This window comes from Saimiri boliviensis, chromosome 8 (assembly GCF_048565385.1).
Source record: "Saimiri boliviensis isolate mSaiBol1 chromosome 8, mSaiBol1.pri, whole genome shotgun sequence".
NCBI classification, from domain to species: domain Eukaryota; kingdom Metazoa; phylum Chordata; class Mammalia; order Primates; family Cebidae; genus Saimiri; species Saimiri boliviensis.
In genome coordinates, this window is record NC_133456.1 from 122,497,901 (window position 1) to 122,524,149 (window position 26,249).

Genomic DNA, 26,249 nt, shown 5'->3' on the forward strand with positions numbered 1-26,249 from the left:
GACACCTCACCTGAGTTTAGCAGTCGAAACTTAGGGGACCTTCAGAAACGTGGCAGGTGGGCAGGTTTTCTGGGGGCTGGGGTGTTGAGAAAGCACAAACTGAATTTTGTCTAGGAAACATTTTTACTGAAACCTGAAAGTTTCATGAATCGCATGGCAGTGGAAAAGGGAAAAAAATGGAAGTGTAAAGAATTGTGGAGGGTGCCAATGTAAGGCAGCAGAATGGGAATGGTGGTTTATTCAATCAACTTGCTAGGCCATCTTTTTTAGGCTGGTAAAGGGCACTGAGGGCTGTTAGGGTGAACGTGCCTGTGACTTGAGGAGAGTAGAGAGTACATGTGCTGTGTCTCCAGCGAGATTCCCAGGGGCCGGCACCAAGGCTGGAATGCTTGATTGATTTACCTCTTCACATTAAGAGGCTTGAAAAGTTGTTTATGTAGACAACACGTAGTGGTTTACATACTTTCTCTAAAGATATATTCACTTGAAAGACACTGCAAGAGGCTGAGCATAGTGGCTCATGCCTACAATTCTAGCACTTTGGGTAGCCAAGGCAGTAGGATCACCTGAGCTCAGGAGTTCGAGACCAGTCTGAGTAACATAGTGGGATCTCGTCTCTACAAAAAAGTTAAAATTTAGCTGGAGATGGTGGCGCACGCCTGTGGCCCCAACTACTCGGGAGGCTGGGGTGGGAGGATCGCTTGAGCCCAGGAAGCAGCGGAGGTTGCAGTGAGCAGAGACTGCGCCACTCAACTCCCACCTAGGCAACACAGTGAGATGCTATCTCAAAAAAATAAAATAAACGAAATATACTGCAAGATCTTGAATTTTAAAGACAGCTTCTGCACCATTCTTTGAAACTGAGGACTCTTTTGATAAAACATTTCCCAGGGTCAACTTGATCTATCTGAATATACAGATTTACATTATCCACCAACCTGGTATTTTTAAAATAAGGACTCCAAATGTATGCCGAGCCCCTGCCTGCCTGATTCCTCACCTGGGCACCAGAAGTCTTGATCCAGGCTCTTCTCCTTTTGCGCTGCTGGATGCTCCTTCTCTTCCTTGGAGATGCAGTCCTTGGAGACAGTGAGTGAGTGGCCCCCTCTCCAGGCGCGGTCCCCGCCGCCAGGAGACACGAGGCCTCCCGGGAGCCCGGCCTGGCCCTTCGTGGTGGCCTTCAGTTCCTCAGCCTCCTCCAGGCAGTCGGCATTCCTGGAGCTCAAGAATCTCATCCGCGACACGGAACTCACCTCTTTCATTCTCATCAGGCGGTCAGCGTCCGCTCTCCTAGGCGGGGAGGCTAACTTCTCTTGTAAACTTTCGATCACTTTGGAAGGGCTTCTGAGTCTCTTTTCTGAGCCTGCCACACTTGGGGGTCCTTCTACCAAATGGAACAAAGTGGACCTGAAGGGTGGTTTTGCCTCCACATCCTTTTGTTCGAAGAACTTGGACTCCGAAGGGCTGGGCTCAGGCTCAGGGACCGGGGCTGTGCTGGTGACCACCCCGTCCACATCTGAGTCCTCAAAAGCCTGAGGAGCCCGCTTGGCACTGTCCCTGTCTCCTACAAAGAGAGGGCTCTTGGTCCAGCCGCACTTCCGCCTGCCATAAAAGGAATCGGTGGACACCCTGGGGACAGCTGCCGGTGCTGGGCTAGATGGTGACTCTTCCTGGGGGGACTCTGGGGTGCAGGCACTTGCGGCAGGCTCAGCAGGATGGTTCTGTCCTGCTCTCTGGGTGCCCGGCAGGAGGGACTCCACTGCCACCTCAATGCCCAGGATCCTTGCAGCTCTGGCTTGCAAGGACTCACCTGGGGGGATTTCTACCACACTCGCTTCACCCAAAGACCCCTCTAGCTCGCTGGCACCCTGCTCTTGCCCAGGGGTGAGCCCCACGGACCGTAAGTCTGGAGCTGAGAGCCCTCGGTTCTTGTTAGACAGGGACAGCGGGAGCCCTGCGCCCCTCTCTCCACCGCTGTCAACCTGCCGAGGGACCGCTTCGCTCGGTTTCACAGAGCTGAAAGCACTGGTGAATTTCTGACCTCCCTGGGGCTCCCTAGGTTCCTCTGGATAGGACAGGGGCACTGGTTTTGCGTCCCTTGATCTTGAAGACATGCTCGTCACAGGAACTGGACTGCCTGCTAGCCCGTCCATGCCGTTGCTAACCTCCGGGTGTCTCTTCTGTACACTCACGCTTCCATCTGCTGACCAGAAAGGTGCACCGCCACCGTCTTCCGCGCGACAGCGGCCCGGGGATGGAGGCCAGGCACGCGGGTGGCCAGGCCCCCACTCGTCACTCCAGCTCTCAGACTTACTCTCACCTCTTCCCGACCTGCACACGGGGCTCTCTGGCACCCACATCCTCGGCTGTGGCTCCCCCCTCATTTCCGGGCTGTTTCCGCGGAAGCCCACGTTCCCCTGCTGCGGCTCCGCCTCGCTTTCCTCGCTGCTGCTGCTGCTGCTGCTGCTGCTGCTGCTGCTGCTGCTGCTTTCTTCGTCTTCCTGGAGCTCCTTGTTAAAACTTTCTAACTGACTGATCAAATCCCAGGGACGACGGCTGACCGGTTTCAGGAGAAACTGCCCGAAGAGTTGTTTACTGTTGCACGGGCCTGTGGGCTCCCCCTTCACCACCTCCCGCTTAGGCTCAGGGTGGCCTCCGAGCCTGTGGACATCCACGCAGGGCTGACTTCGGCCTGCTTTTGGCACCAGTGCCTGATCTACGGACAAGGAAGTCCTTGAGAAAGCACTGTTGCTGGACGGGCTGAGGGACCTGTGACCTTTCAGGTGACGGGCACTTGGCCTCTGTTTGTGGTCACCGTAAGGGAATGCCGTGTGCGTCTGAGCTTCGGAGGCAGCAGGGTCTGAACCTTTGGGACTCGGGGATGCATGACTCGACCCTCCCGGCTTTGCACCAGGGAGCAGCTGCGAGCTTTGGGGTTCCTCGGAGAAGCTGGTTTGAGTTTGCTGATCCCTGTACCGGTGCCCTGGCCAAGAGCCAGAATGCTTGAGTTCTCTGTGCTTTGTAAGGTGGATGAATCTGAGGTCATTTGTTTGTCTGTCTTCTTCTGGTTCCCCCAGCTCTTGTTTTTGGAACTCTGTTCGACCCCCCATGCTTCCTGTGAGGGCCTGCAGCTCCAGGTCGGTGGAAGACATGCTCAGCAGACTCTGTTCTTGCAGAGCTGGGCTCTTATCAGACCCATTCTTTTGATCAGCGCTGGGCTTTAAGTCATTGTTGTCCATATCTCTATCTGGCAGATGTGACTCTGATTTCACTGGGATAGAAACCAAACAAAATATAGTCTCGTTCATTTTTTTCTTTGAACTTTTCTTGGTGCGACTCCCAGCTTCGAACTTTTTGAGCTTGGTTTGAGTTTCACAGGTGCTCTCGCCCTGGGTGTATGGGGAGGAAGCTTGCCTCTCGGTGTGCCTGTGCTGGCCGCCTCTCACGTCAGGCCACTGTCCCCTTGCCACACAGCGGTCTCTCTGGTTGGGGAGGCCACTGTTTTCCCCATCCTCAGGGAGCTGGCCCCACAGCCACCGGGGGCTGAGATTGGCCAAGACCGGGCCCCTCTCATCCCCTGACGGGGGTATCAGGCTCTGTGGATTCCAGGTAGCACCATCAGCCTGCATTCCTCCATGAGCCGGCTCTTGGGCAGTGACAGGACTGGAGTTATATGATTTATTGTCAAGTTTTATATCTTCACAGAAACCCTGGGGCTGAGCTAGTTTAAAATGTCGTAACCGTGGATCATCAAAGGGAATGTACTGAACGAAGCCGTCGTAGGCAGTGACAGGTCGGGAGTGTGCAGGGAGCCCCTGAGGCGAGCAGGGGCTGGCACCATACTCATTCCCAGTTCCAGGGGGGCCCGAAGGAGGCTGACCGCTGGCCCCGGCCTTCTCAGTCGGAGACTGCTGTTGGCTGTGACCGCCACACACATCTACGGGCGCCGTGTCTTCTAAGTAGGGGTTTGGGATGTTCTGTGGGGGTGACCTGTAAGAGGGCGGAGGCACGTACACTGGAGGTTCCAAGCCCGGGTCCGACAGGCAGAGCTCGTGCCTGGGGACATAGGCATCCGTCTGCTGGCTGTCCTGAGAGTCACTGCTGTCTGCTCCTCCCCTCGATTGCTGGTGTGAGCCATAAGATGGGGGCTTCAGAGGCCTCCCAAACTTAGGCCGGGGAAATGGGGCCGAGCAGCCACCCTTCTCCGAATTCCTCGCGGAGTCCAGATTTGGTGCGCAAGTGGGAGGATACGGTGGCAATTTAGGTGAATGCCTGTCATGTAATGGAATGGGAATTTCCGTGCAACCCAGGCTCTCAGGGGAAAGAACTTTAGGCAGTGAGCGGGATTTCCCTTTGTTCTGAGAATTCAACACGTGTTCTCCTTGAATGAATGGGTGCAGGTCTTGAAACAGTCTCTCCCTATCCCCATCAGACATCTGCCTCCCTAGTTTCCGTGGCTGGCTCCAGCTTTCCAGGCTGACGTTCTGCCACTTGGCAGGGGCCGACATTCTCACCTCTTCTTCCCACACTGCCTTCTTCATCACATGCTCTGACCTTCCTCCGGCTTCCCATGGACCCTCCCTCACACGGACAGGCAGGCTGTGGGCTTGGGCCGGGCCTCTGGCCTCCAGGTCCTCACGACCCCTCGGCTTCTGGCTCCTGGCTGCCTGCCGACCTCTCCTCCTCTGGCCTTGATCGTTACCAGTCGGGGGATGAGCGGACCATGCTGAGGCGGGATGATTATAGAACCTACAAAGTGAAGAGGCACACACGTCAGGCACAGAAGGAACATGGCTTCATCGGCTTCTGGGACTGGCGTTCAAAGTCAAACTCAGGTCAGCAACTTTGAAAACTTGGTTCCCAGCCACAGTACTTGCCAGCTTTAAAGAAAACATATCCCATTAATTATGGTTGGAAGACAGCCATGTGTTTTGGCATCAAGGGCCAAGAAGGGGCAGCAGCGGGCGGCCCACGAGAATACACGGATGTTGGGTGTACTCCAGAGATGTCAACGTCCTTATAAACTTGAAAATGCCCAAGTAGGGGGACCCGGCACTGTGGCTCATGCCTGTAATCCCAACACTGTGGGAGGCCAAGGTGGGAGGCTGTCCTGAGGCCGGGAGTCCGAGAACAGCCTGTGCAACAGTAAGACCCTGTCTCTACATAAAATTTAAAAATTAGCCCGGCTTGGTAGTGCCCACCTGTCTCAGCAACTCCAAAGGATGAGGGAGAACTGCTTGAGCCCAGGAGTTCGAGGCTGCGGTCAGCTGTGATCGCGCCACTGCATTCCAGCCCAGGCAACAGAGTGAGATCCTGCCTCGTGAGAACAGAGATGCCTGAGGGAACAGGGGTTAACCCTTCAGCAGTGCTTCTCAAGGTCTCGTCCTGGACCACTTGGAGCACACTCCCGGCTCAGTCCAGACATCCTGTGCAATCTCTGGGAGGCAATCTGGGAACCTGCTTTTAACAACATTGCTTTTCGGCAGCGGTTCTGAAACTCTAGTGAGAATCAGAGTCACCGAGTCCTGGAACTGGCGAGACACAGATCACTGGGTCCTGCCCCCAGCTTCTCATCTGGCAGGTCTGGGTGGGGGCTTTGTCATCTGCAAGTTCCCAGGTGATGCTGAGGCTGCTGGTGATGCCCAGGGGCTTACTTTGGGAACCATCATTGCTGGTGGCTGTTCACCTTGACTGTGGATTAGAATCCAGGAGGACTTCAAAAACCCAGATGCCAGGCAGGATCCTAGACACATTACATTACGATCTTAGACATGTGGGTGGTAAATGGGGGGGAGGCGGCCAGGCATCTGAGCTTCTCCAAGTGTCCCCAGGGATTCCCAGCGTGCAGCCAAGAATGAGAAAGTAGTCTCTCACGGAGTCCCTTCATCTCTCTGATGGGAAGCATTACCCAGCGGGCTTGTAAAATATACACAGTACCAAGTCTCTCCCTCTGAAAGTTCAGACTTGGCAGGTCTGGGTTAGGGCCCAGGCATTTGTATTTATATTTTTATTTACATATTTATTTTTGAGACAGGGTCTCACTCTATCACCCCGGCTGGCTGCAGTGGTGCAAACATGGCTCACCACAGCCTCTAACTCCTGGGCTCAAGCAATCTTTTCACTTCAGCCTCCCAAGTAGCTGGGACTGAATACAGGCACACCACCATGCCTTCCTAGTTTTTAAGATGTTTTTGTGGAAATGGGGTCTTGCTATGTTGTCCAGTCTGGTCTTGATCTCCTGGCCTCATGAAATCCTCCTACCTTAGCCTCCTAATATGTTGGCATTACAGACATGAAGCACCATGCCTGGCCCATCTTTTTTTTGTTTTGTTTTTTGTTTTTGTTTTTTTTTTTTGAGACTTGAGTATCACTCTGTTGCCCAGGCTGGAGTACAGTGGCACAATCTCAGCTCACTGTAACGTCTTCCTCTTGGGTGCAAGCGATTCTTGTGCCTCAGCCTCCCAAGTAGCTGGGATTATAGGCGCTTGCCATTACATCTAGCTAACTGTTCTATTTTTAGTAGAGACAGGGTTTCATCATGTTGACCAGGCTGGTCTTGAACTCCTGACCTCAAATCATCCTCCCACCTCAGCCTCTCAAAGCGCTGGGATTATAGGAGTGAGGGACTGCACGGGGCCCCATCTGTATTTTAAACAAACACTTCAGAGAATTCTTATCCTCAATTTTGGGAAACACTGGTAGGGCTCACATTAGGGGAAGAGGGGAGCCCTGTTTACGGGGCAAAACTCTCTGCAAGGCAGGAAATGGTAGTATCAAATGCAGGGTGCTGTTCACTACTGGGCCACACATTAGGATTTCCGTGTGAGTCTTTTTTTTTTTTTTTTTTTTGAGACGGAGTTTCGCTCTTGTTACCCAGGCTGGAGTGCAATGGCGCGATCTCGGCTCACCGCAACCTCCGCCTCCTGGGTTCATGCAATTCTCCTGCCTCAGCCTCCTGAGTAGCTGGGATTACAGGCACGAGCCACCATGCCCAGCTAATTTTTTGTATTTTTAGTAGAGACGGGGTTTCACCATGTTGACCAGGATGGTCTCGATCTCTCGACCTCGTGATCCACCCGCCTCGGCCTCCCAAAGTGCTGGGATTACAGGCTTGAGCCACCGCGCCCGGCCCGTGTGAGTCTTTAAAAGATACCAATGCCCAGGGCTCATCTCCAAATACTTGGATGTAACTTGTCTAATGACGAGCCAGTATATTTCAAAATCTCCCAAATGACTCTAGCACGCCTCCAGAGTTTAGAATCACAGTTCTAACACAACCAAAAGAAAGTATCTGAAGAACACTGTTATTCAGCTTAATGTGCGGAAATATTAAGCTACTACCTATGAATGATCAAAGACTAGGGCCATATAATAGGGAAAAAACCATTAACTGGAAGGAAGTTCAGGGGACTCAACAGTTTTGATTCACCATGGGAGAGGCTAACATTGAAAAATGTTTCAAGTCTAAGATAGCTGTTGGCTTTTTAAATTATTAATGTATTCATTGTTGAAAATGAATGTTGGAAAATACAAAAAATTACAAAAAAAAACAAAAATTGCTTATAATCTTCCTACTCAGAGATAGTTACTTTGATGCATATCTTCTTGCCTATGTGTGTGTCAGCATGTGAGTTTTTGAACAGCCTGAATAGTCTACTAGGTACCTGGTGTTATGTGAACATTTCTCGACACTTGTAGCACCAACAGCAGCAGCCGCTTACCCGGTGGTTGCTGTGTGCTAGGTTCATGCCAGGCGCTTTCTGCGTACTAACTCATTTAAGCTTCACCAACATCCTTCTGAGGTAGAAGCTACTGTCATTTCCATTCCACAGAGGCGGAAATGGAGTCCCAGGTGTTAAGTAACTTGCTCAATACTAACATTTGCTGGACACCATGCATGGTGCTAAGCCTGCCAAGTGAATTATTTCATTTTGACGTTACCATTACCACTATGTCCCCCTTTTACAGATAAGAAAACTGAGGCATAGGTAGGTTAAATGATTTCTCCACATTACACAGCTTGCAAGGATTTGGGAAAGAGTTCTAAGCCAAGAAGTGTGAACCTAAGGTGCATCACTTAACCCCGGGTTTTACTTCTTCCATCCTAATGAAAACCCCTCAGGTGCTTAATGTTCATGGACGAATTACATTCCATCACACACATGTGATTTACTTAACCCTTTACAACGTTGACATTGATGTGGGTTCTATTCTAAAACACTTTGAGACACACCATTATACACAAACACGTGATGCAGGTCTTAGATCATTTAGAGTAAATCCTTAGAAAAGAAGTGAGTAGCTCATGTGGGATGTTGTGTTATGCATATTGTCAATTTGACCTTAGATAAACCATTTATAGTCCCTCCTGTAGTGCAGAGAAGAGCTGAGAAGAGCTGGCCTTGCTGAACCTTTTCTTTTTCTGTTCCTTTTTTTTTTTTGAGACAGAGTCTTGCTCTGTCGCCAAGCTGAAGTGCAGTGCAACCTCCACCTTGCGGGTTCAAGCGATTCTCCTGACTCAGTATTCTGAGTAGCTGGGACTACAGGTGCATGCCACCACGCTAGGCTAATTTTTCGTATTTTTAGTAGAGATGGGGGTTCACCATATTAGCCAGGATGGTCTCGATCTCCTGACTTCGTGATCCACTTGCCTTGGCCTCCCTAAGTGCTGGGATTACAGGTGTGAGCCACTGCACCCGACCACTGAACCTCTTCAGTCCTAGTTATTACAACGACTTTTCCCCATAACTTCTCATTACCTTTATTACGTTTCTTTTATTGCATTACTTTTATTTGCATTTCTTTGATTACTAATGAGGTCAATTTCTTTTTCTCCATGTACTTAAATGTTATGACACATTTTGGGATTTCAAATGATTCGGGCAACACAGTCTGCTTTTCAGCTGGTGGCACAGCAGAGAGAACACAACACCAAACCAGGACGTGCGAGGCTACCCGCTCTATATGGCAACAGTGCGTGAAGCCTGTAAGAGTCCCTGCGGGGACGGGGCTGCAGGAGCGCCCCCCCCCCACCCCCTCAGAGAGGCAGAAGGCTGTGGGCAGGAGCCTCTGGCAAAAACTTAGATTTTTATTGCTACTATTCTTATTTTGGAATTACCTCTTTGCCTTAAAAGGTAGGGATAGCCCCTCAAATTCTGTATCTAAGGCCGGGTGCTGTGACTCACGCCTGTAATCTCAGCAGGCTGAGGTGGGTGGATCACCTGAGGTCAGGAGTTTGAGACCAACCTTGGCAACATAGTGAAACCACATCTCTACTGAAAATCCAAAAATCAGCCAGGCATGGTGGCGGGCACCTGTAATCCCAGCTACCGGGGAGGCTGAGGTGAGAAAAATCGCTTGAACCCAGGAGGCGGAGGGAGGTTGCAGTGAGCTGAGACTGCACCACTGCACTCCAGCCTGGGCAACAGAGAAAGACTCCATCTCAAAAAAAAAAAAAAAAAAAAAAAAAAAAGCCAGGTGTGGTTGCTCATGCCTGTAATCCCAGTACTTTGGGAGGCTGAGGTGGGACCAGCCTGGCCAACATGGTGAAACCTCGTCTTTACTGAAAATGCAAAAATTAGCTGGGTGTGGTGGCAGGTGCCTGTAATCCCAGCTACTCAGGAAGCTGAGGCAGGAGAATCATTTGAACCCAGGAGGCAGAGGTTGCAGCGAGCTGAGATCGCACTATTGCACTCCAGCTTGGGCAACAGGGCGAGACTCTGTCTTAAAAAAAAAAAATTCTGTATCCACTCCTACCCACGATGACTTGTTAGGCAGCCACTTACAGCAAAGCTTAGTTACGGGCTGGAAAAGTAGAAACTTCCAAAATCAATCTGAGGTAAGACATCTGCCACTGAGCAGCCTCTGCTCCTGTGTTGACAACCTGTACGTGGTGTAAGCTGTCTTAACACCAGGCACAGTAGTAGGAGGACACAATTTCTGTGTCGCTAATGTTGTCATTGAAATTCTGTTTTGAGCATTTGGGTTTTGAACGCTCAGTAGAGGGCTTCCTGGTGAGGTTCTATAAGGATGCGTCATTTTGGAAGCCATCGCCATTGGCCCTCCTGCACAACCCCTTCCTCCCTCCCTCCCTCCCTCCCTCCCCACTTCAGGGAGCCAGGATTCCAGCTCCAGAAGCCACAGTCTTCCCTTGGGGACGCCTGTGTGACCGCCCATCAGTAGCCTGAGAAACACTATAGAAAACGAAACACTGAAAAGTCTTCAGCACCTACTGTCTACAGGCTCTCAGATGCTATAGAAAATCCAAGGGCAAGACTTAAAAATGACAACTTAATAAGGCATTACAATTGTTACACCCCACCGTGAAAGCCTATAAGAAATCATGAGGAAGTATGTGGGGGGGGGGGGGGACTTCGCATCAGAAACAATCCACCTCCCACCTCTGCTCTTAGGCTCATGGAGAGTGGGCTTTTAGTAAGGACCGTTCTCATTCCTGACAGTCCTGTGAAGGCCTTCCTGGAATGCCTGACTTTAGGGAGGAAACTGTACCCCGTGGCTTTGACGCATTTTCTCAATTGATATTCGGGTTTCACAGTGTGCTTAGGGAAGGGGCTAAAATCCTAAGGTGCTGCTTGTGCAAGCACACACCATAAGCATAATTAGAAGACAGATGAAAAATGACAGAAATGGGACGAGGATATAAACAGCCCGTCACTTCCTACGGAGGAAGTGTGGTTTTCTTCTCTGCCCAAAATGTCACATTATCACTTTGACTTTGTCAAAACTGCCATATATAACAGACCAAAATGGCTGAGAAGTTTGGGTTAAACTTCCTTCTGTTTGCACAAGGTGCCAAAATTCCGATTTAATTAAAATACAGGTTATCTGGGGAATCTTAAACTATCTGTTTTACAACGCTGTCCACAGGACATAGAAAACTCTAAACCATCTAATTAATAAACATCTATTTTGTACCTAGTAAGGGGCGGGCTATGGCAGGTGCAAGCGGACCCCCCCATGGGGATCGCTCTGGTAGATTTCTCCTTCAGACAAGTTAGCAAGAATGGCTCTTTTTTTTCTTTCTTTTTTTATTTTTTAAAGACGGTGTTTTACCATGTTGGCCAGGATGGTCTCGATCTCTTGACCTCGTGATCCACTGACCTCGGCCTCCCAAAGTGCTGGGATTACAGGCGTGAGCCACCGTGCCCGGCAAGAATGGCCCTTCTACTAGCTTCACTATAGGACGCCCATCACTAGCTAAAATGACGCCCATCACTGCTGCATGTGGTTTCAAAGCCAAAAATATGTTTTCTGATATGTTTAAGGAAATGAGATCAAATTTTTCTTTTTAGAAAAATGAAACTAATTGGCTTACATTTTAGAAGACATTAACAATGGCACTTTTTAGAAAACATGCTGAACACATTAACACAGGGTGAGAAAAAGATAAGAAAAGCAAAGTAGAATGTGATCACCCAGCAAAACTGTGTCCACAAGTTCAATGGGACAAGTCAAGGCTTTACACAGAATTCCTGGGTGAATGGGACGGAGATGAGACAGAAGTTAGACTTGCTAACAGCCCCATGTCTAATCTCAGGAGAGACGAGGCCAACGAAACAGCCACTAGCAACTGCTTGAGAAATATCTAGAATATCATCATGTGAAAAACAACATGTCTAACCAAAAATGAGCAAATCTATTCATTGCATATGCAGCAGCAGCTAATTATGAGAAAAATTAGGAGACAGTTCTGTTTGTTCACATGAATCCTTCTCAACCACAATGGAAAATGATACCCTTGTTTTAAAAAGTGAAAGCCTCCTTAGAATAGCAACATTTGGGCCGGGCACAGTGGCTCACGCCTGGAATCCCAGCACTTTGGGAGGCTGAAGTAGACAGATCGCCTGAGGTCAGGGGTTGGAGACCAGACTGACCAACATGGTGAAACCCTGTCTCTACTAAAAATACAAAAAATTAGCTGGGCACAGTAGCGGGCACCTATAATTCTAGCTACTTGAGAGACTAAGGCAGGAGAATGGCTTGAACCCAGGAGGTAGAGGTTGCAGTGAGCTGAGATCGAGTCACTGTACTCCAGCCTGGGTGGGACAGATCGAGATTCCGTCTCAAAAAAAAATAAAAAATAAAATAAAATAAAATAACCATTGGCTCACATTCTCCGTCTTCTCAGTGGCCTCCAGAGTCCTCATGAGCCACACTGACTTGTTATCACCTGGGCAGCTACAGCCTGGCACTGGGCCTGATACCCAGGAGATGGGATGGATGTGTGGTTTAACTTAAGAAATCAGCTAGAGGCTTGCTGCCCGCCTGAATGAACTGGGGGTTCTGTGGGAAGTGAGAGAGACGGTTATCCTTCCCTCCTTCATGAACAAACTCCTGAGGCTGGTCCTTCCGTGGGGCCCCTCAAAGTCCAGTCGGTTGTGCTTTGCTGTGGTCGTTGCAGTGGGGCTGGGGAGGCCTTTGTCTAGCGATCACTTCTTGGTCCCCAAATCTGCAGTCTAGCAGATGCCTGCTGCTTTCCATCACTTTCCAACCCGAGTGGCGTGCTCTGGACCAGTGGATGGTCGCAGCACGCTGGCCTAGCCTGTTCCTTCAAAAGCCACTCCCTTTCCGGAGGGGTCTGTAGCTAGGCATCGGTGTCTAGACTGAGCACCAAGGCTGTAGGTCTCACTGAAAGAGCCAGGAGCAGGCTTCTTCCCCAGCTGGGAGAAGGCGTTTTGGGCATCTCTTTAGAGCGACTCATATTTACCAACCCTGGTGTCAGGTGCCTGACATGCTTCTGTGATGGCCAGAATTTGCTCTGAAAGCTCTCCGGGTCTGGAAGCCTGCAATTTCATTTTTTGGCACGCCTCAGTCTATTCAGTAGGCCACCCTGTGCAAATAGCCCCCTGACACAGGGTAACAAGTGGGCTAATTTTGGAAAGAGGGGATCTGGGGCCTGGAAAAGATGAAGACTGAAGTATAGAGGTTAGCATAAAATTAAAGGTCAGTCAGAAAAGAGAAAACTGCTCTGAAAATACAATGGATGAATATCACTCTTCAGCAAAGTTCAATTTGAGCAAGAATTGTAGGTTGCGCTGGCAGAATTGTAACGAGAAAATCCACAAACGCCCAGTGGGACTGCTAATGCATTGTCAGGCCTGCTTTTTATGATGTCGCAGTGAATGACTCTAGATGACAGACAGGGCAGATTCAGTTAAAACATAAAGTACCCGGTGGACTATTTCCAGAGGTTACAGTTTTGTTATTTTTTTTAAAAAAATCCATAAACATAATAATGGGTCTGGAAGAGGAAGCATTAACAAATTTTAGGACTTAGAAGTGATGCTAAATTTGGACATACGAAGAAGGGGCACAGGAAAGCAATTCAAAGGCCCTCGAGTTATCACGGTGCACAGAGGAAATTAAGTAGGAGGCGTTTTGGAAAGGCACCCACTGACATTGACCTGGATGGAAGCCCTTGAAGTCACAGTTCCTCCACAGCAGGGGCTTTGAACTCCTGTGCTTGGGTCTGGCTTCCACAGAGACGACCTCAGAATGGGGAAAAAAAAAATGTTGGAAGCCATCACCACTATAGTGCCAACCTGACCAGCCACAAAACCATAATATTTTTAAGATGCTGATTGCTAGAAAGGGACACAAATTGCTTTTCTGTGGTTGCCAGCAGGTTTCTGAATCGTATTTGGGCTGGCACTTCAGTAGGCTTTTGACTTTGCAAAGTCTAGTGAAGAACTTTTATATACGCAAGGCCAGTCAGAGACCGAGCTCCACAGGCCCTGCCCCCGGGAACGGAGTTTGGGGTTGTTGCTTCCTTTTCATAAATTAGTAAATTCACAACTGGTGCTGATGTGAAGGATGGCGCCAGCTTAGACACTGTCATGGCAAGTCTAGCAGTGTATCTTTTTAATGCACGTAACAAAATCAAGTGCTGGGAGAGCACTCGTGGAAGGGAGTGTCTCAGTGATGTGGACCACTGACAAACCTACAGGTAGAGAAGATGGGAGACCTGGCCCAGAGGCTCACACCTGCAATCCCAGCACTTCGAGAGGCTGAGGCAGGAGGACTGCTTGAGCCCTGGAGTTAGAGACCAGCTGGCTAACATAAGGAGACCCTGTCTCTACCAAAAAAACCCAAAAAACAAAAAAACAAAAAAACTTAAAAAACATTCAGCTAGATGTGGTGGTGAGTGCCTGTGGTCCTAGCTACTCGAGAGGATGAGGTGGGAGGAAAGCGTGAGCTTGGAAGGTCAAGGCGGCAGTGAGCTGAGATGGCGTCAGTACACTCCAGCCTGGCGAGAGAGACACCTGCCTCAAAACCAAAAAAACGAAAACGAAAGAAAGGACAAAGAGGAGAAAGAGGAGAGAGAAGCAGGCTGGAGAAAGGGACAGGAATGAAGGAAGAAGGGCCTAAGGGCCATGTGGAAGGGAAGGAAAATGAGGAGGAGAACAGGTGGGTGGAGCTGGTGAGGGTCCCGGGGTGGCCGCCAGCTGTGTGCCCTAGTGTCCTGGATGAAGAGCATGAGAACCTCTCACTGTGAGTCAAGGCAGCTCTGAACCGCAGCCTTCCTGCAACGGGTACTTCTGAGGGATGAAAGCTGGGTCACAAACCCCTAATCTCTGACTCACGCCAATTATTTAAATGAGCCCACTCCTTTTACTGATTATCACGGCAAGGACGCGCTGACGATTGCCTTCTAATTTAAACCCAAGAAGCCACACTAGGTGGCCCTTACTCTGCGGCAGCCCCCCTACAGGGCCATACGCTGGCACGGCTCCCACGCTGGGGTCCCGCTGATAGAGGACCCTGTCCCTCCACATCAATGAGCATCCTGGGAGCATCCCGGGGCCTCCGGGAAGCTACCCCTAAGGTGTCTTCACAGGCAGGGACAGGAAGCACTAGAGAAATGGGTCCCCAGCCAAGTGACCAGGCAAAGTCCTGGTGACCGCACTCAGGGCAGACACCGTTCCTTCCTACAATGTGCAGCCCTTCCCACCTGATGGCTGGACAGCCAGACTGGCCTCGGCTTCTGATGCCTCGTGTGTATTGCAGGGACAGAAGCCTTCCTTTTGAGTTTTCTGGGAGGGATGAAATGAGATAATATATGCAAAGTTATTCATCACTTTCTTGTGGATCTCCTAACTTGAGGAAGGAAAGGTACAGATGGAGAGAAGTATGAGAAGACACTGTCTGTGGCTGGGCCTGGGGAGGCCGATAAACCTACGGCCGACACCCAAAGATGGCTGCCTGGGGTCATCAGAACAGTCAAGGCTTGGGGTGCCTGCCGGGGGGTGGCTTCTGGCTTCTCACCATACCAACAGGGAGCAGTGTTGCAATGTTTCCAAGAGAGTGTGAGCAGCTGCCCTGGGCATTGGAAGGGCGGCATGGGTTTAAAGGCCAACGACGTGCCTGTCCAGCAGAACGCTGTCTGCAGCGTCCTTAACCGCCCCCGCCTCTGACGCTTCATCTGTACTGCAGGGACCGACTAAGCCTTCCTTTTTGAGTGTTCTGAGAGGAATGAGATAATATATTCAGAGTGTTTAGCACCATGTCTAACACAGAAGCAGCCCTGGTTTCATTTAGTATACACTCAATTAAAGCACACTCTCCATGGAGGAGCTTATCTTGAAGCTCTATTTGCTTGATGACCTGGAGCAGGGGTTGCGGGCGGCGCACAGGAAAGGGTGAAGAACCGAGTGTCTGTCTGAAGGTGATGGTTACTTCAGGTCAGTACTGGCTTTGTCTAAGTGGTAATCAACAGGCCTTCACAATGCCAGGAAAGGGTGACACAGCTGACTGTCATCACAAGAGGCTGCTCCTCCTGGAGATGGCTGGTCTCTGGGGAAGAAGCTACACCCATTTCCACCACAGGGGAGCAGAGCAAATCAACATTTCATTTATGAACACAAGGCAGGAAGAGAAGCCCTAATCCATCAGCTCTCCTGCCTATCTAGTAGGTAGGCAGATTCTTTCAGAATTTTCTCTTTAGTACGAGCACGTCAGATATTGCCTTCACCGGCGTGAACCAGAGCGCCACCACACAGAGGAGGACCAGCCTCGTTTCTCATTTGCCTTTTTCTTGCACCACGCTTGCTTTCATGGATTCATTCATTTATTCGATGAATATTTACGGAGTGTCCCTGGTGCCTCTGACCCCTGGTTCTTCAGAAGCCAAGATGAAGCCAAGAAGCCAAGTGACGCCGGGAAGGCTGTCACTAAGGGTAGTTCCTGAGAGCTGGAGGGGCCCTGTTGCTGGGTCTCTGGTGATGACACCCTAGGGAGGCCACCTAAAGGCCCCCAGGCCCACAGCAGGTGCACAGCAGCTGCCAGCGACACCCAGTCCTTTGTCGAGAATGCAGAGGCACAGCCATCCTCGAGGCACAGCGACTGGACCTAAAGACCCACTCGGGTCTCTTTTGAACCCACAGGTCACATTCCCACCCTCATTTCCTAGCTCTCCAGTTCTCTAGCTGAAGGCAGAATTCCACGTGAATGGCTCTCCTCTTGGGGACGGCGTGACCACCAAGATGCGTGAGGCCCTCGGTGGGGCCGCCGCTGAATCATCTGGCGCTCCAGAAGCCTGCGCCTCCTCGCCACTGCACTTCCAGAAGCTCACGATCAAGGACACAACCTGCTTTCTAGCGGGGAAACTGGTGCTGGTAAAAGTCACATGGGGCACATGTGGGAGACAGGACCAGTGTCCATGCCCTTCTGGAAGGTTCCACACTTATGAATGAGACCAAGGAGAAGGCCACATAGAAGACACTGGGGGAAGAGGTGGCCTGGGTCTTGCTGGTGTTCATGAGCAAGCCAGCTTAAGACAGACAGACTCGGCCCCATGGCCAGGTCAAAATACCAACAGTTAATGCTTAGGATGGGAAACCAGTGGTGAGAAGGCAAATCATGTTTGGATGTCTAAGTTTGTAAAACAAAGAGGAACATAGAAACAGATGTTAAAATTGAAGCATTCTCTGTTTTTAGAAAACCCTTATAAAGCAGGATATGATTTACGAGAAGCTTTAAAAGCCCCTGAAAATGAACTGTTTACCATATCCAGTAGCACTATCTAGAATGGATGTTTACTGATCAAACAGAAACCTCCCAAGATGAGGGCCCCAGACCGCCACATCAGAAACTCTCCCTAGGTCCCTAAGTCTCTCATTAGTTAAGACTGCTGCCGATGACAGGAGATAATTACAAGTTATTCTCATGGAAACTAACACAAAAATCTTACCAGAATTCCTGGGGCTATGCAGAGGAGAACCAATTATGCTGTAACTTTCAGCTTCAAACTTCTGCTATGTTAAGTGTATTTTACAGTTTCCTCTGATTATAATATTTCAAAGGAAACACATTAAGGAAACCCTGAGTGCCTGATAACAGCCTTTTACATATTTTAATGGTCGTTAAGTAGTATTTAGTTTTGGCTACTTGTATTTTAAGCATGTAGTTTCCTCCATGTGTAGATAACACAGTTTTTCCTCTTTGCTCATTTCCTCTGTGTGTGTGTGTGTGTGTGTGTGTGTGTGTGTGTCAGCAGGCAAGTTCTGGACATGGCCTGTGGGTCTTTTCCTGGACCACATAAGTGAGTTTCATGCAAAGCCTACAGCCAGTTTCATCACTACAATCTGTTAACTGAGACCATTTAGGAGTGGGCTAGCATCTAGATGAGCTCTCCGTGAGGTCAATGACTTAAAAGGGGGAAAGTGCCAGGTCTTTGGCATTACTTATCAAATGGTCTCTGAAAAGAACATGTTTTGGGGTACACGGGCAGTCCCTGTGGCCTGGAAACTGTCCCAGTTTCCTGTGGCCTGAAAACCCCCAGCCCCTGCAGTGGGGAAAGATCAGGCACTCCCTCCTCGCCATCCGACCTCCCTCTCCCTGTCCAGCCCTCCCCTCCAATCAGAGGAGGCAGACACCCTAACCCAGACTCAAGCATCCACCGGCTGTCCAAAACTCTTATTTTTTCAAAAGTTTCAATCAAGATGTGCAGGTGGTTGTCAGCAGTGGGCTCTGAAACTGAGCCGGCAAGGGGAGCAAGGGCGGAGTCTAAGTCTCTGCCAGTCAGAGGTAGGGGGAGCAGAAGCTGCCAGGGAAGGGAAGAGGGGCGTGAACAGGTATGCGGAGACGCAGAGATGGGTGGCGATGCGGGACAGAGCTGAATGAGTCCGCAGCGGAATCACCCACAATCCAGGGATATGCGCTCTTATTCCCACATCCAAGGAGGCCAGCCAGTCTTTCTCCGTTTTCTATGAATGGTCCATGAATCTCTCCACGAATCCTTACAACAGCCCCTCCTTTTCCATTCAGGTAGTTTCCACTTCCTGCCTCACAACGGACCTACAAAGGAGGGAAACGTAACCGCAAGGAAGTCTTCAGCCCACTAGAAGTTTTGCTGACTCTTCTCTGGCTGTTACTTTTTCCTCCCTTATTCAGTGGTCACCCCACGAAAGAGTTTGCGTCGAAGGGTAGATTCCATCAGGATGGCTCCCTCAGCTGCCCACTAGGAAGCCAATATCCCTTCTTTTCCAAGAGAACCTTCCCAAACTAGCCTCTCACAAGTCACGGGTAGAGCCTCCTGCACGCCCCGTCTCATTTCAGCCCAATGTTCTGAAACACTCTCGGCATCTAAGTGCTAGGTTTGATCCAATGGATTTATGTTTTTAAGGAAAATGTGAGTGTTTACTAAATGCAAAAAGCTTGAACAGTGATTAGCCAAGTCAGAGATGAATCAGATATGGTACCAGCCAGCAGGAAGCTGATAATCCCAGAGGCCAGGAGAAAATGCTGGAGGAATTCATAGGAGAGCGCGATTTCAACAGAAGAAACTCCACGAAAGGTGAACTGCTGGGGTGCTTTCCAGTGGGAGACGGGGTGGAAGGTCTTGTGGGTACTTCCTGACAGGCTTAGAGAGTGGGTGCACACAGCGGCCCTGTGGGGCAGGTACACTGGGCATGCGAGAAGGCACAGAATGGGCAGCTGGGCTCAGATGAGAAGGTTTGCAGGGCCCACTAAAGAGCTGGGGCTGGGCCGGGTGGATTATATGCCTGTAATCCCAGCACTTCAGGAGGCTGAGGCAGGAGGCTCACTGAAGCCAGGAGTTCGAGACTGGCCTGGTCAATATAGTGAGACCCTGTCTCTATAAAAAACAGAAAAAATTTGCCAGGTACAGTGGCACACACCTACAGTCCCAGCTACTCAGGGGCTGAAGTAGGAGGATTGCTTGAGCACAGGAGTTCAAGGCTGCAGAAAGGAGTGATCACTGCTGTTCTCCAGCCTGGGTGACAGAGTGACACTCTGTCTAAAAAAAAAAACTGGGCTTGAGAACACTGACAACCAAGGGGCCAGGAGGACCCCTAAGCCAGGGGTCCCACAGTCAGTCTGCACAGTCCATCTGCTGTGCTTTAAACGCTGATAAAGTTACCAGCCACACGAACGATGGCCCAACACACTAACATGTAGCTTTCAAAAACAATTAGTGTCTACTCATCAATCGACGTCATCTATGTATGAAAGAGAATGAACTCTTGGTCCTTCTCCCCTACAAAAAATCTCCACGGCGCCTCAGAGGTTTTTAGCGGGCCCCGTTGCCGTTCCTCACACAGAAGTGTCGCTCGCCTCCTGTCCCAGATGCTCAATAGGACTTGATCTGCTAATAGTGAGAGCTCAGAGCACACGCCCCTCAGCACATTAGAAAACAAGTATCCTGCATGCTCGAAAAGCTCATCAAAGCTTCATATTTATGTTCTTTTTTTTTTTTTTTTTTAAGTTTTACTAGATGTCCCTAGAGTAAGAAAGGGAAAAAGAAAAAAAAAAAAAATGTTTTACTAGATAGAGCCGGTTCTTAAATCAGAAACTCTGTTCTAAACGGATAGTGATCATTAGAGAGGAAAAAACAATCCTGACCATTCTCACCAGACAATGCTGCTACTCCAGCTAAGCCCCAGATGACGGATAATCCCGCCTTCCACGTATGCTTTCTTTACGACGTCCACAGAAGAGCGGCGTTATGTGCATTATCTTGTGGAGACAGGTCAGGATGCAGTCTTTATAAGCCTCTCCAGACAGGAAAGGGATACAGCTGGTCTCTTAGAGCTGCCACATGTCCATGCCTGCCAGGGGAGGGTCCAGGGCAAGGAACTGAGAAAAGGCCAACCCGTGAGGGTAACCCCAGGGAGCTCAGACTCAACTTCTCCTTTCAGATGAAAACAGGCCTCACCTGGGGAGAGCACATTCGGCCCGTGTTGCTGTGGGGGTGGCGGAGTTGCGGCGCAAGCTGAGCTCCCTCCACTGCTGCACTGAGTGGCCATGGTTGGCCACCGACATCCTCTGGGCTTTGTGTTTTCTATGGTTTAAGTGTTTATTCACTCCAAAACTCAGGTTGAAATTTAATCACCATTGTAACAGTATTAAGAGGTAGTGAGGTGATGAGGGCCCCACCCTCCTGGGTGGGATTGGTGCCCTTATAAAAGGGTGAGTTCAACCCTCTCTTGCCTGATCTCACTCTCACTCTCTCACCTTCCACCATGGGATGGCACAGCCAGAAGGTCCTCATGAGATACCTTGACCCTGGACTTCCCAGCCTCCAGAACTGTGAACTGATAAATTTCCATCAGCATCAATTACCCAGCCTGTGACAGCAGCACACACTGGACGAACGCAATGTTCTTCCGTCATAAGATAATAACACTGCCAACATGCCTAGGTCTCCACTATCTTGCCTGAATAAAACAAACACATTTTCATTCAACTCCTGTGGCCTTCTGAATGACCTTGACTTCCATCCTTCCCGGGACATCAGTGGGGTGCTGAGGACTGGCCTAAAGTATAGGGACACACTCTCGGGCAGCCTCAACCAAGAAACTGCAGAAGAGGAACCCTCGTGTGCCTTCCCAATCACACTGATGGCTTCAAGTTGGACAGGGCTCTCCTGGGCCCCGGGTGCCCCCTAGACCGAGAGACCAGCTCAGCTGAGGTCACCATGTGGGATGGAGGAGGCAGCAAGACCACAGCTGTGCTTTTGAGTAACCAAAGACTGGGGTCCGACAGCACCATTTATTCATCAGATGCAGAATTCACATTAGCTATCGTAGTACTGGCTTCTCTTCTTTTTTCTCTTTTTTAAATTTAAGCTGTTAACTATTGATGCCTCTTTACTTCCTCCCAGAGCACTTTGTTTCTGATAGGGAGAAATAATTCCTCATGCTTACCTTTCTGTTTCCCTCCAATTTTCAGTTCTCTATTAGGTACCTAAGGGAAAAAAACGTCTTTCATTTCCAACCAGGGAATCTTGCGGCCAGTCTCTGAGGCTTGGGGCACTGGCATGGATGTTTGCAAACACGCCTGCCGTTGCTGTTTCTACCCTAGGTGCCAACCTTCAATCCAAAAGCTGCTCTATACCACGTAAGTGAACCGGCAAACCTCAGCAACATGGACAAGAGGCCAGATCTCTGGGGAACTCCGTCATCTGTATGAAAGCACCCCAGGGCTACAGAAAGCCGCTTATCTGGGCCCTTCACTCAGGACGGGAAAGAAAGGCAGCTTGCGGATCTGATTACGCCCTGGTCCTCAGGAACCTGTCACCACCCCAGGGGCTAGTTTTGGATGAGGTTGGCAGCCGCACTGCCCACACAGAATTCTAAAGGGGATTCTCCTGCCTCCCACCATGGGTGGGACCCGGTCCCTCGAGTTTGAAGGGGGCCCCATGTAACCTACACAGTCCATCTGCAGGGATTCACAGCCCTGTCTTTACTTCATTAGAAACTATCCGCTCTGCCTTCCAACAGTTGCTACAATGGGGGAAAGAATAAATGGGACTCATGAGCGTCTATTAAATGACCACGTACGCCCAGTACTGTAAGACTCTGTACAAGACACAAAAGAAACAGGAGACAAGGTACCACCTCAGTACCTTGAAATCCAAGTTGGAAGATACAGACATACTCAACACGAAAGCAGAAACAACAGAAGGCACAGAAAAAAAAAAAAAAAACAACACCAAAAAACACCAAACACAAGCACCAGTTTGTGGGACAGTCGATAAGGCTATCTTAACCCTCAGCCAATGCCTCCATAAGCCCCTCTTCCAGCTCCATGCTGGGCACGTCTTTCAGGGAATATGGCGGCCAAGAACGTGAAGCCATGACAGTACCCGACACAGGTGTGAGTTCTGAAGCACAAGGTGAAAGAGAAACAGCTTCCAGCCCCTTCTTCACTGTAGCTTTCCGCCTGAGCCTGGCTCCATCGGCGCTGACTCCGCTTGCCCCTCGCCACAGAGGCAATCTGACTTGGCATCTGAAACCTGTTTTTACTACACTGGGCCAAAACAAGGGCTTCACCTTCGCTTTCGTCCAATAATGTGTTAAGTGCTCGGACACTTGAAAACAAAATCCTTTCCATTTTTGCCTGAAAAAAACTGTCAACCAACAAGGAAGGTCCTTTCTCTGCCAGGGTGACCTCTAACCATGGAAGGCACGTCCATCCCCATCAGACTTGCCCGTTTCGTGTGTGTGTGTTTGTTTCTCTCGCAGAAAGGTCCCTGATTCCATCTGTGTCCTTCGTCCATAGCTGGCTGCTGACATGCAGTGACATAACGTGCCCTGTAGACTCAGAGCTCTTCTTCCTCAGTCTGTGCCTGGTCCCAGTGCAACACTAAAGGCAAACGCAGCATTAGGAAGAAATGACAAAGGTTTCCTCCAGGTGGAAACTGGAGGAAAGGTTTCAGGGCTTCTCTCCAGCCTGGCTCTGTGGCAAGCCGCCGAAATTCTCTCTTTTTTTTTTTTACCATCCTGTTCCCCTAGCCAACCCACCCCCTCTTTTTGTTGTAAGGGAACACCCACAGATGCAGCTGGATTCAGAGGGGATGCCCGCATTAGGGCCAGTTGTGTGCAAGGAAAAGATAGGTCAGAAGCCAAAGGAATGATGTGAATACACAAGAAGAAAGGTTTTGTTTCACAAACAGAGGGGAATACAGACCCCTTTTCAACTCTGTAACCTACAAAACACTGAATTGTGTTCAGAAGAAAGCCAAATACACAATGAATGGGTGCATGCTTGTGAACTAGCTTTTATAAAGTTCTAAAATGACTCCTATCTGAGGTAAGATGAAGAGATTACAAGGGAACCGAGAAGCAGAGTCCTAACAGGGTATTTAGCATGATAGAATGTGCTCACTCACTGCTGTTTATTGAAGGCCCCTTATGGCCAAACCCTGTGCTAAGTGCTGCTAGAACACCCGGAATATCGCAGTGGAAACAAGTGATCCTGGGCTGGGCATGGTGGCTCACGACTCTAATCCCAGTGCTGTGGGATGCTGAGCGGGGAGCATTGCATGAGGCCAGGAGTTGGAGGCCAGCCTGGGCAACATAGCAGACTCTGTCTCTACAAAAAATAAAAATTAGCCAGGTGTGGTGGTGTGCACCTGACCCAGCTATTCGAGAGGCTGAGGCGACAGAATCGCTTGAGCCCAGGAGGTCAAGGCTGCAGTGAGTTGTGACTGTGCCACTGCCGTCCCCTCTGGGCAACAGAGAGAGGCCTTGTCTCTAAAAAAACAACAAAAGGCCGGGCGCGGTGGCTCAAGCCTGTAATCCCAGCACTTTGGGAGGCCGAGGCGGGTGGATCACGAGGTCAAGAGATCGAGACCATCCCGGTCAACATGGTGAAACCCCATCTCTACCAAAAATACAAAAAATTAGCTGGGCATGGTGGCGCGTGCCTGTAATCCCAGCTACTCAGGAGGTTGAGGCAGGAGAATTGCCTGAACCCAGGAGACGGAGGTTGCGGTGAGCCGAGATCGCGCCATTGCACTCCAGCCTGGGTAACAAGAGCGAAACTCCGTCTCAAAAAAAAACAAACAAACAAACAAACAAACAAAAAAAACTGTCCTTCTGTCTGACACCGTTTCTCCCTCCTCGGCCCCAGCCAAACACAGAGCTGAAAGAGTCTACCTACACGTCACCCGCTGCCAAACTCCGGAGTCAAAAGAAAACGGTGGGCTGAGAGTGACCCTTACCCCGCGTCGGAGGTTCTGGGAGCAGAGACGCTGTGGGGCTCCCCGTGTCCTCTCGGTGTGCTGCGGCGGCTTTCGGAGTCACTCACGTGTCCTTTCCCCGCGGGCGTCCTACGATGTGCGAGGGCCGCGGAGCCATCCTCATGCCCGTTCTGCAGGCCGTGGCCCGCTCGTGTCCCAGTCCTCGCTGCCTGGCGCCCCTTGGGGTTATCCTCGCGCGGTGCCGGGAGGTCTCTCGACGGTTTGTATCCATGAGAGATCAGGAGGTCTTCTACACTGTACATGATGCCCGGCTTCAGCAAAGCTCGACCGCTGGAACCATGGCGGTGGCAGGACCCAGCACTGCGGGACAACAGAGAGCTCTGTTTGTGACCAGTTCTCCCTGGAGCTCAGTCTGACACCCCCTCCTCCCGTCACCCCCATCGAACCAGACCGCGGTGATGGACACAGCACAGAACCCGCACAGGAAGAGGGAACGCGGGCATGGCTCTCCATTTTGTTCACGTAGAAAGTGGAAGCGGCTCTGGCTCCAGAGGACCTCAGCCTTCGCTGACTGCCTCTGGTAGAAGAGCATGTGGCATCGCTTGAGCAGTGATGTGACTAACACTGTCCACCTTCCCCTCGCCCCACTCACCTACAGACAGCAGGCGGAAGGGTGAGGCCAAAAAAAAATACAGACCTGGGAGCTTCCATGGCTGCTTCATGTTTCTAAAAAGAGAAACTACCAATATCCAGCTTAATCTTAGGACGCGCTCCTGCTTTCATCTTGTAGACATACCCTTTGCTCTACGAGAGAGTGAGATCTTTAATCAACACAGTCATGATACACTTCAGCGGAAGTGATCGAAACAGCAACCACCAGGGCAGCCACCCCAGGGCAGTTAACTGGCAGCCAAAAATAGATTTTAACGAACACACTGATCACATACGCCCTACTCACTGCACAATCCCAAAGGTCTCTTCTCCTCATGAACCTTTTTTTTTTTTTGAGATAGACTTTTGCTCTTGTCTCCCAGGCTGGAGTGCAGTGGTGTGATCTCGGCTCCCTGCAACCTCTGCCTCTGGGTTCAAGCGATTCTGCCTCAGCCTCCCAAGTAGCTGGGATTACAGGTGCGCGCCACCACACCCGGCTAATTTTTTGTATTTTTAGTAGAGAAGGGGTTTCACCATGTTGGCCAGGCTGGTCTTGAACTCCTGACCTCAGGTGATCCACCCACCTCAGCCTTCCAAAGTGCTGGGATTACAGGCATAAGCCACCATACCCAGCCTCCTTAGAAAACTTTTATGAACCAAATTTCTTCCCAGTGGATCTTGGGGAAAAGTTTTGCATCTCTCAGCCAAGGATGTCCACACCCAAATCAACAGCAGCAACTTCCTCCAGTGTAAGTTGCACAAAGACAAGAGTACCTACAAAGAAGAATGAAAATGGGCAGAAATCTATGTAAGTGCAGAAGAGGTAGAGCTGCCCTGTTTATTCCTACATGAGAACATCCTTCTTCCTGAGTCTTCCCTTTGATGATAAGGCGTAAGACAGACTGGTCAGATGGATCCACCCATCGCTGCTTCCATGGGGGTAGCGGTAATGCCGGCCTGGGTGAGGCACAGCCCCATCAGAAAGCTGGGCCAGCTTCAGCCCCACTTCGCTGGTAGATGGAAACAGAGCCGCTGCAGCCACAGCGAACAATGGCCAGGAAACGCCTGCTGGCCCGTGTGCAGGTGAAGGAAGACGCCTGTGGCCTGTGCTTCCTGTCACTGGGAGCTCTTATTCGGGTCTGCCGCATGGTTCTGCTCTGCCTGTCCTCACTCTTCATCACCTGCTAGATTACAGTAGCAGGGAAAGTCTTGCCTGTCAGCATGGAGAGTATCGGACTTTGGAAGTTGATAATTCTCCATCATGTCCCTACATTTTATGGAAGCTGACAAGCTCTGGCAGCCACTGTACTAATAGAAAAATCTCCATAGCAACTCTGCCACTCCTGACACTTCTACCGCATGTCTTTTGGGGAACTGTACAACTTGGGTCACTCGCTTCAACAGACAAGGAAGGACCAGAGAAGCGAGCATTTGTTCTTTGATTCAACAGAGCAAGTTCTGCCATGCGAGAGCTGACAGAGGCCTGAGATCCCATCACAAGCACAGGGCATCAGGAACACAGTCAGGCTTTAGGGCAGGGTCTTTGGTTTGTTCGATGCTTTATGCCCAGCAACTCACACACAGTATGCACGCAATAAATACTTTTTGAGAAAATACACAAATGAGAGAAAGA

The 26,249-nt window shown here is 50.2% G+C and overlaps 1 protein-coding gene across 3 annotated transcripts in view; it reads right to left on the minus strand.

Moving 5' to 3' along the window:
- Positions 1-26,249, minus strand: part of JCAD (junctional cadherin 5 associated) — a 102,322-nt gene that overhangs the window by 13,410 nt on the left and 62,663 nt on the right. For all 3 annotated transcript variants that reach the window (XM_074405192.1, XM_074405194.1, XM_074405193.1), the window contains exons 2-3: positions 23,987-24,325; positions 1,001-4,749 (exon numbers count right to left, since the gene is read on the minus strand). In XM_074405192.1, coding sequence (XP_074261293.1) covers positions 1,001-4,749; positions 23,987-24,325 — 4,088 coding nt within the window. The remainder of the gene's footprint in view (positions 1-1,000; positions 4,750-23,986; positions 24,326-26,249) is intronic.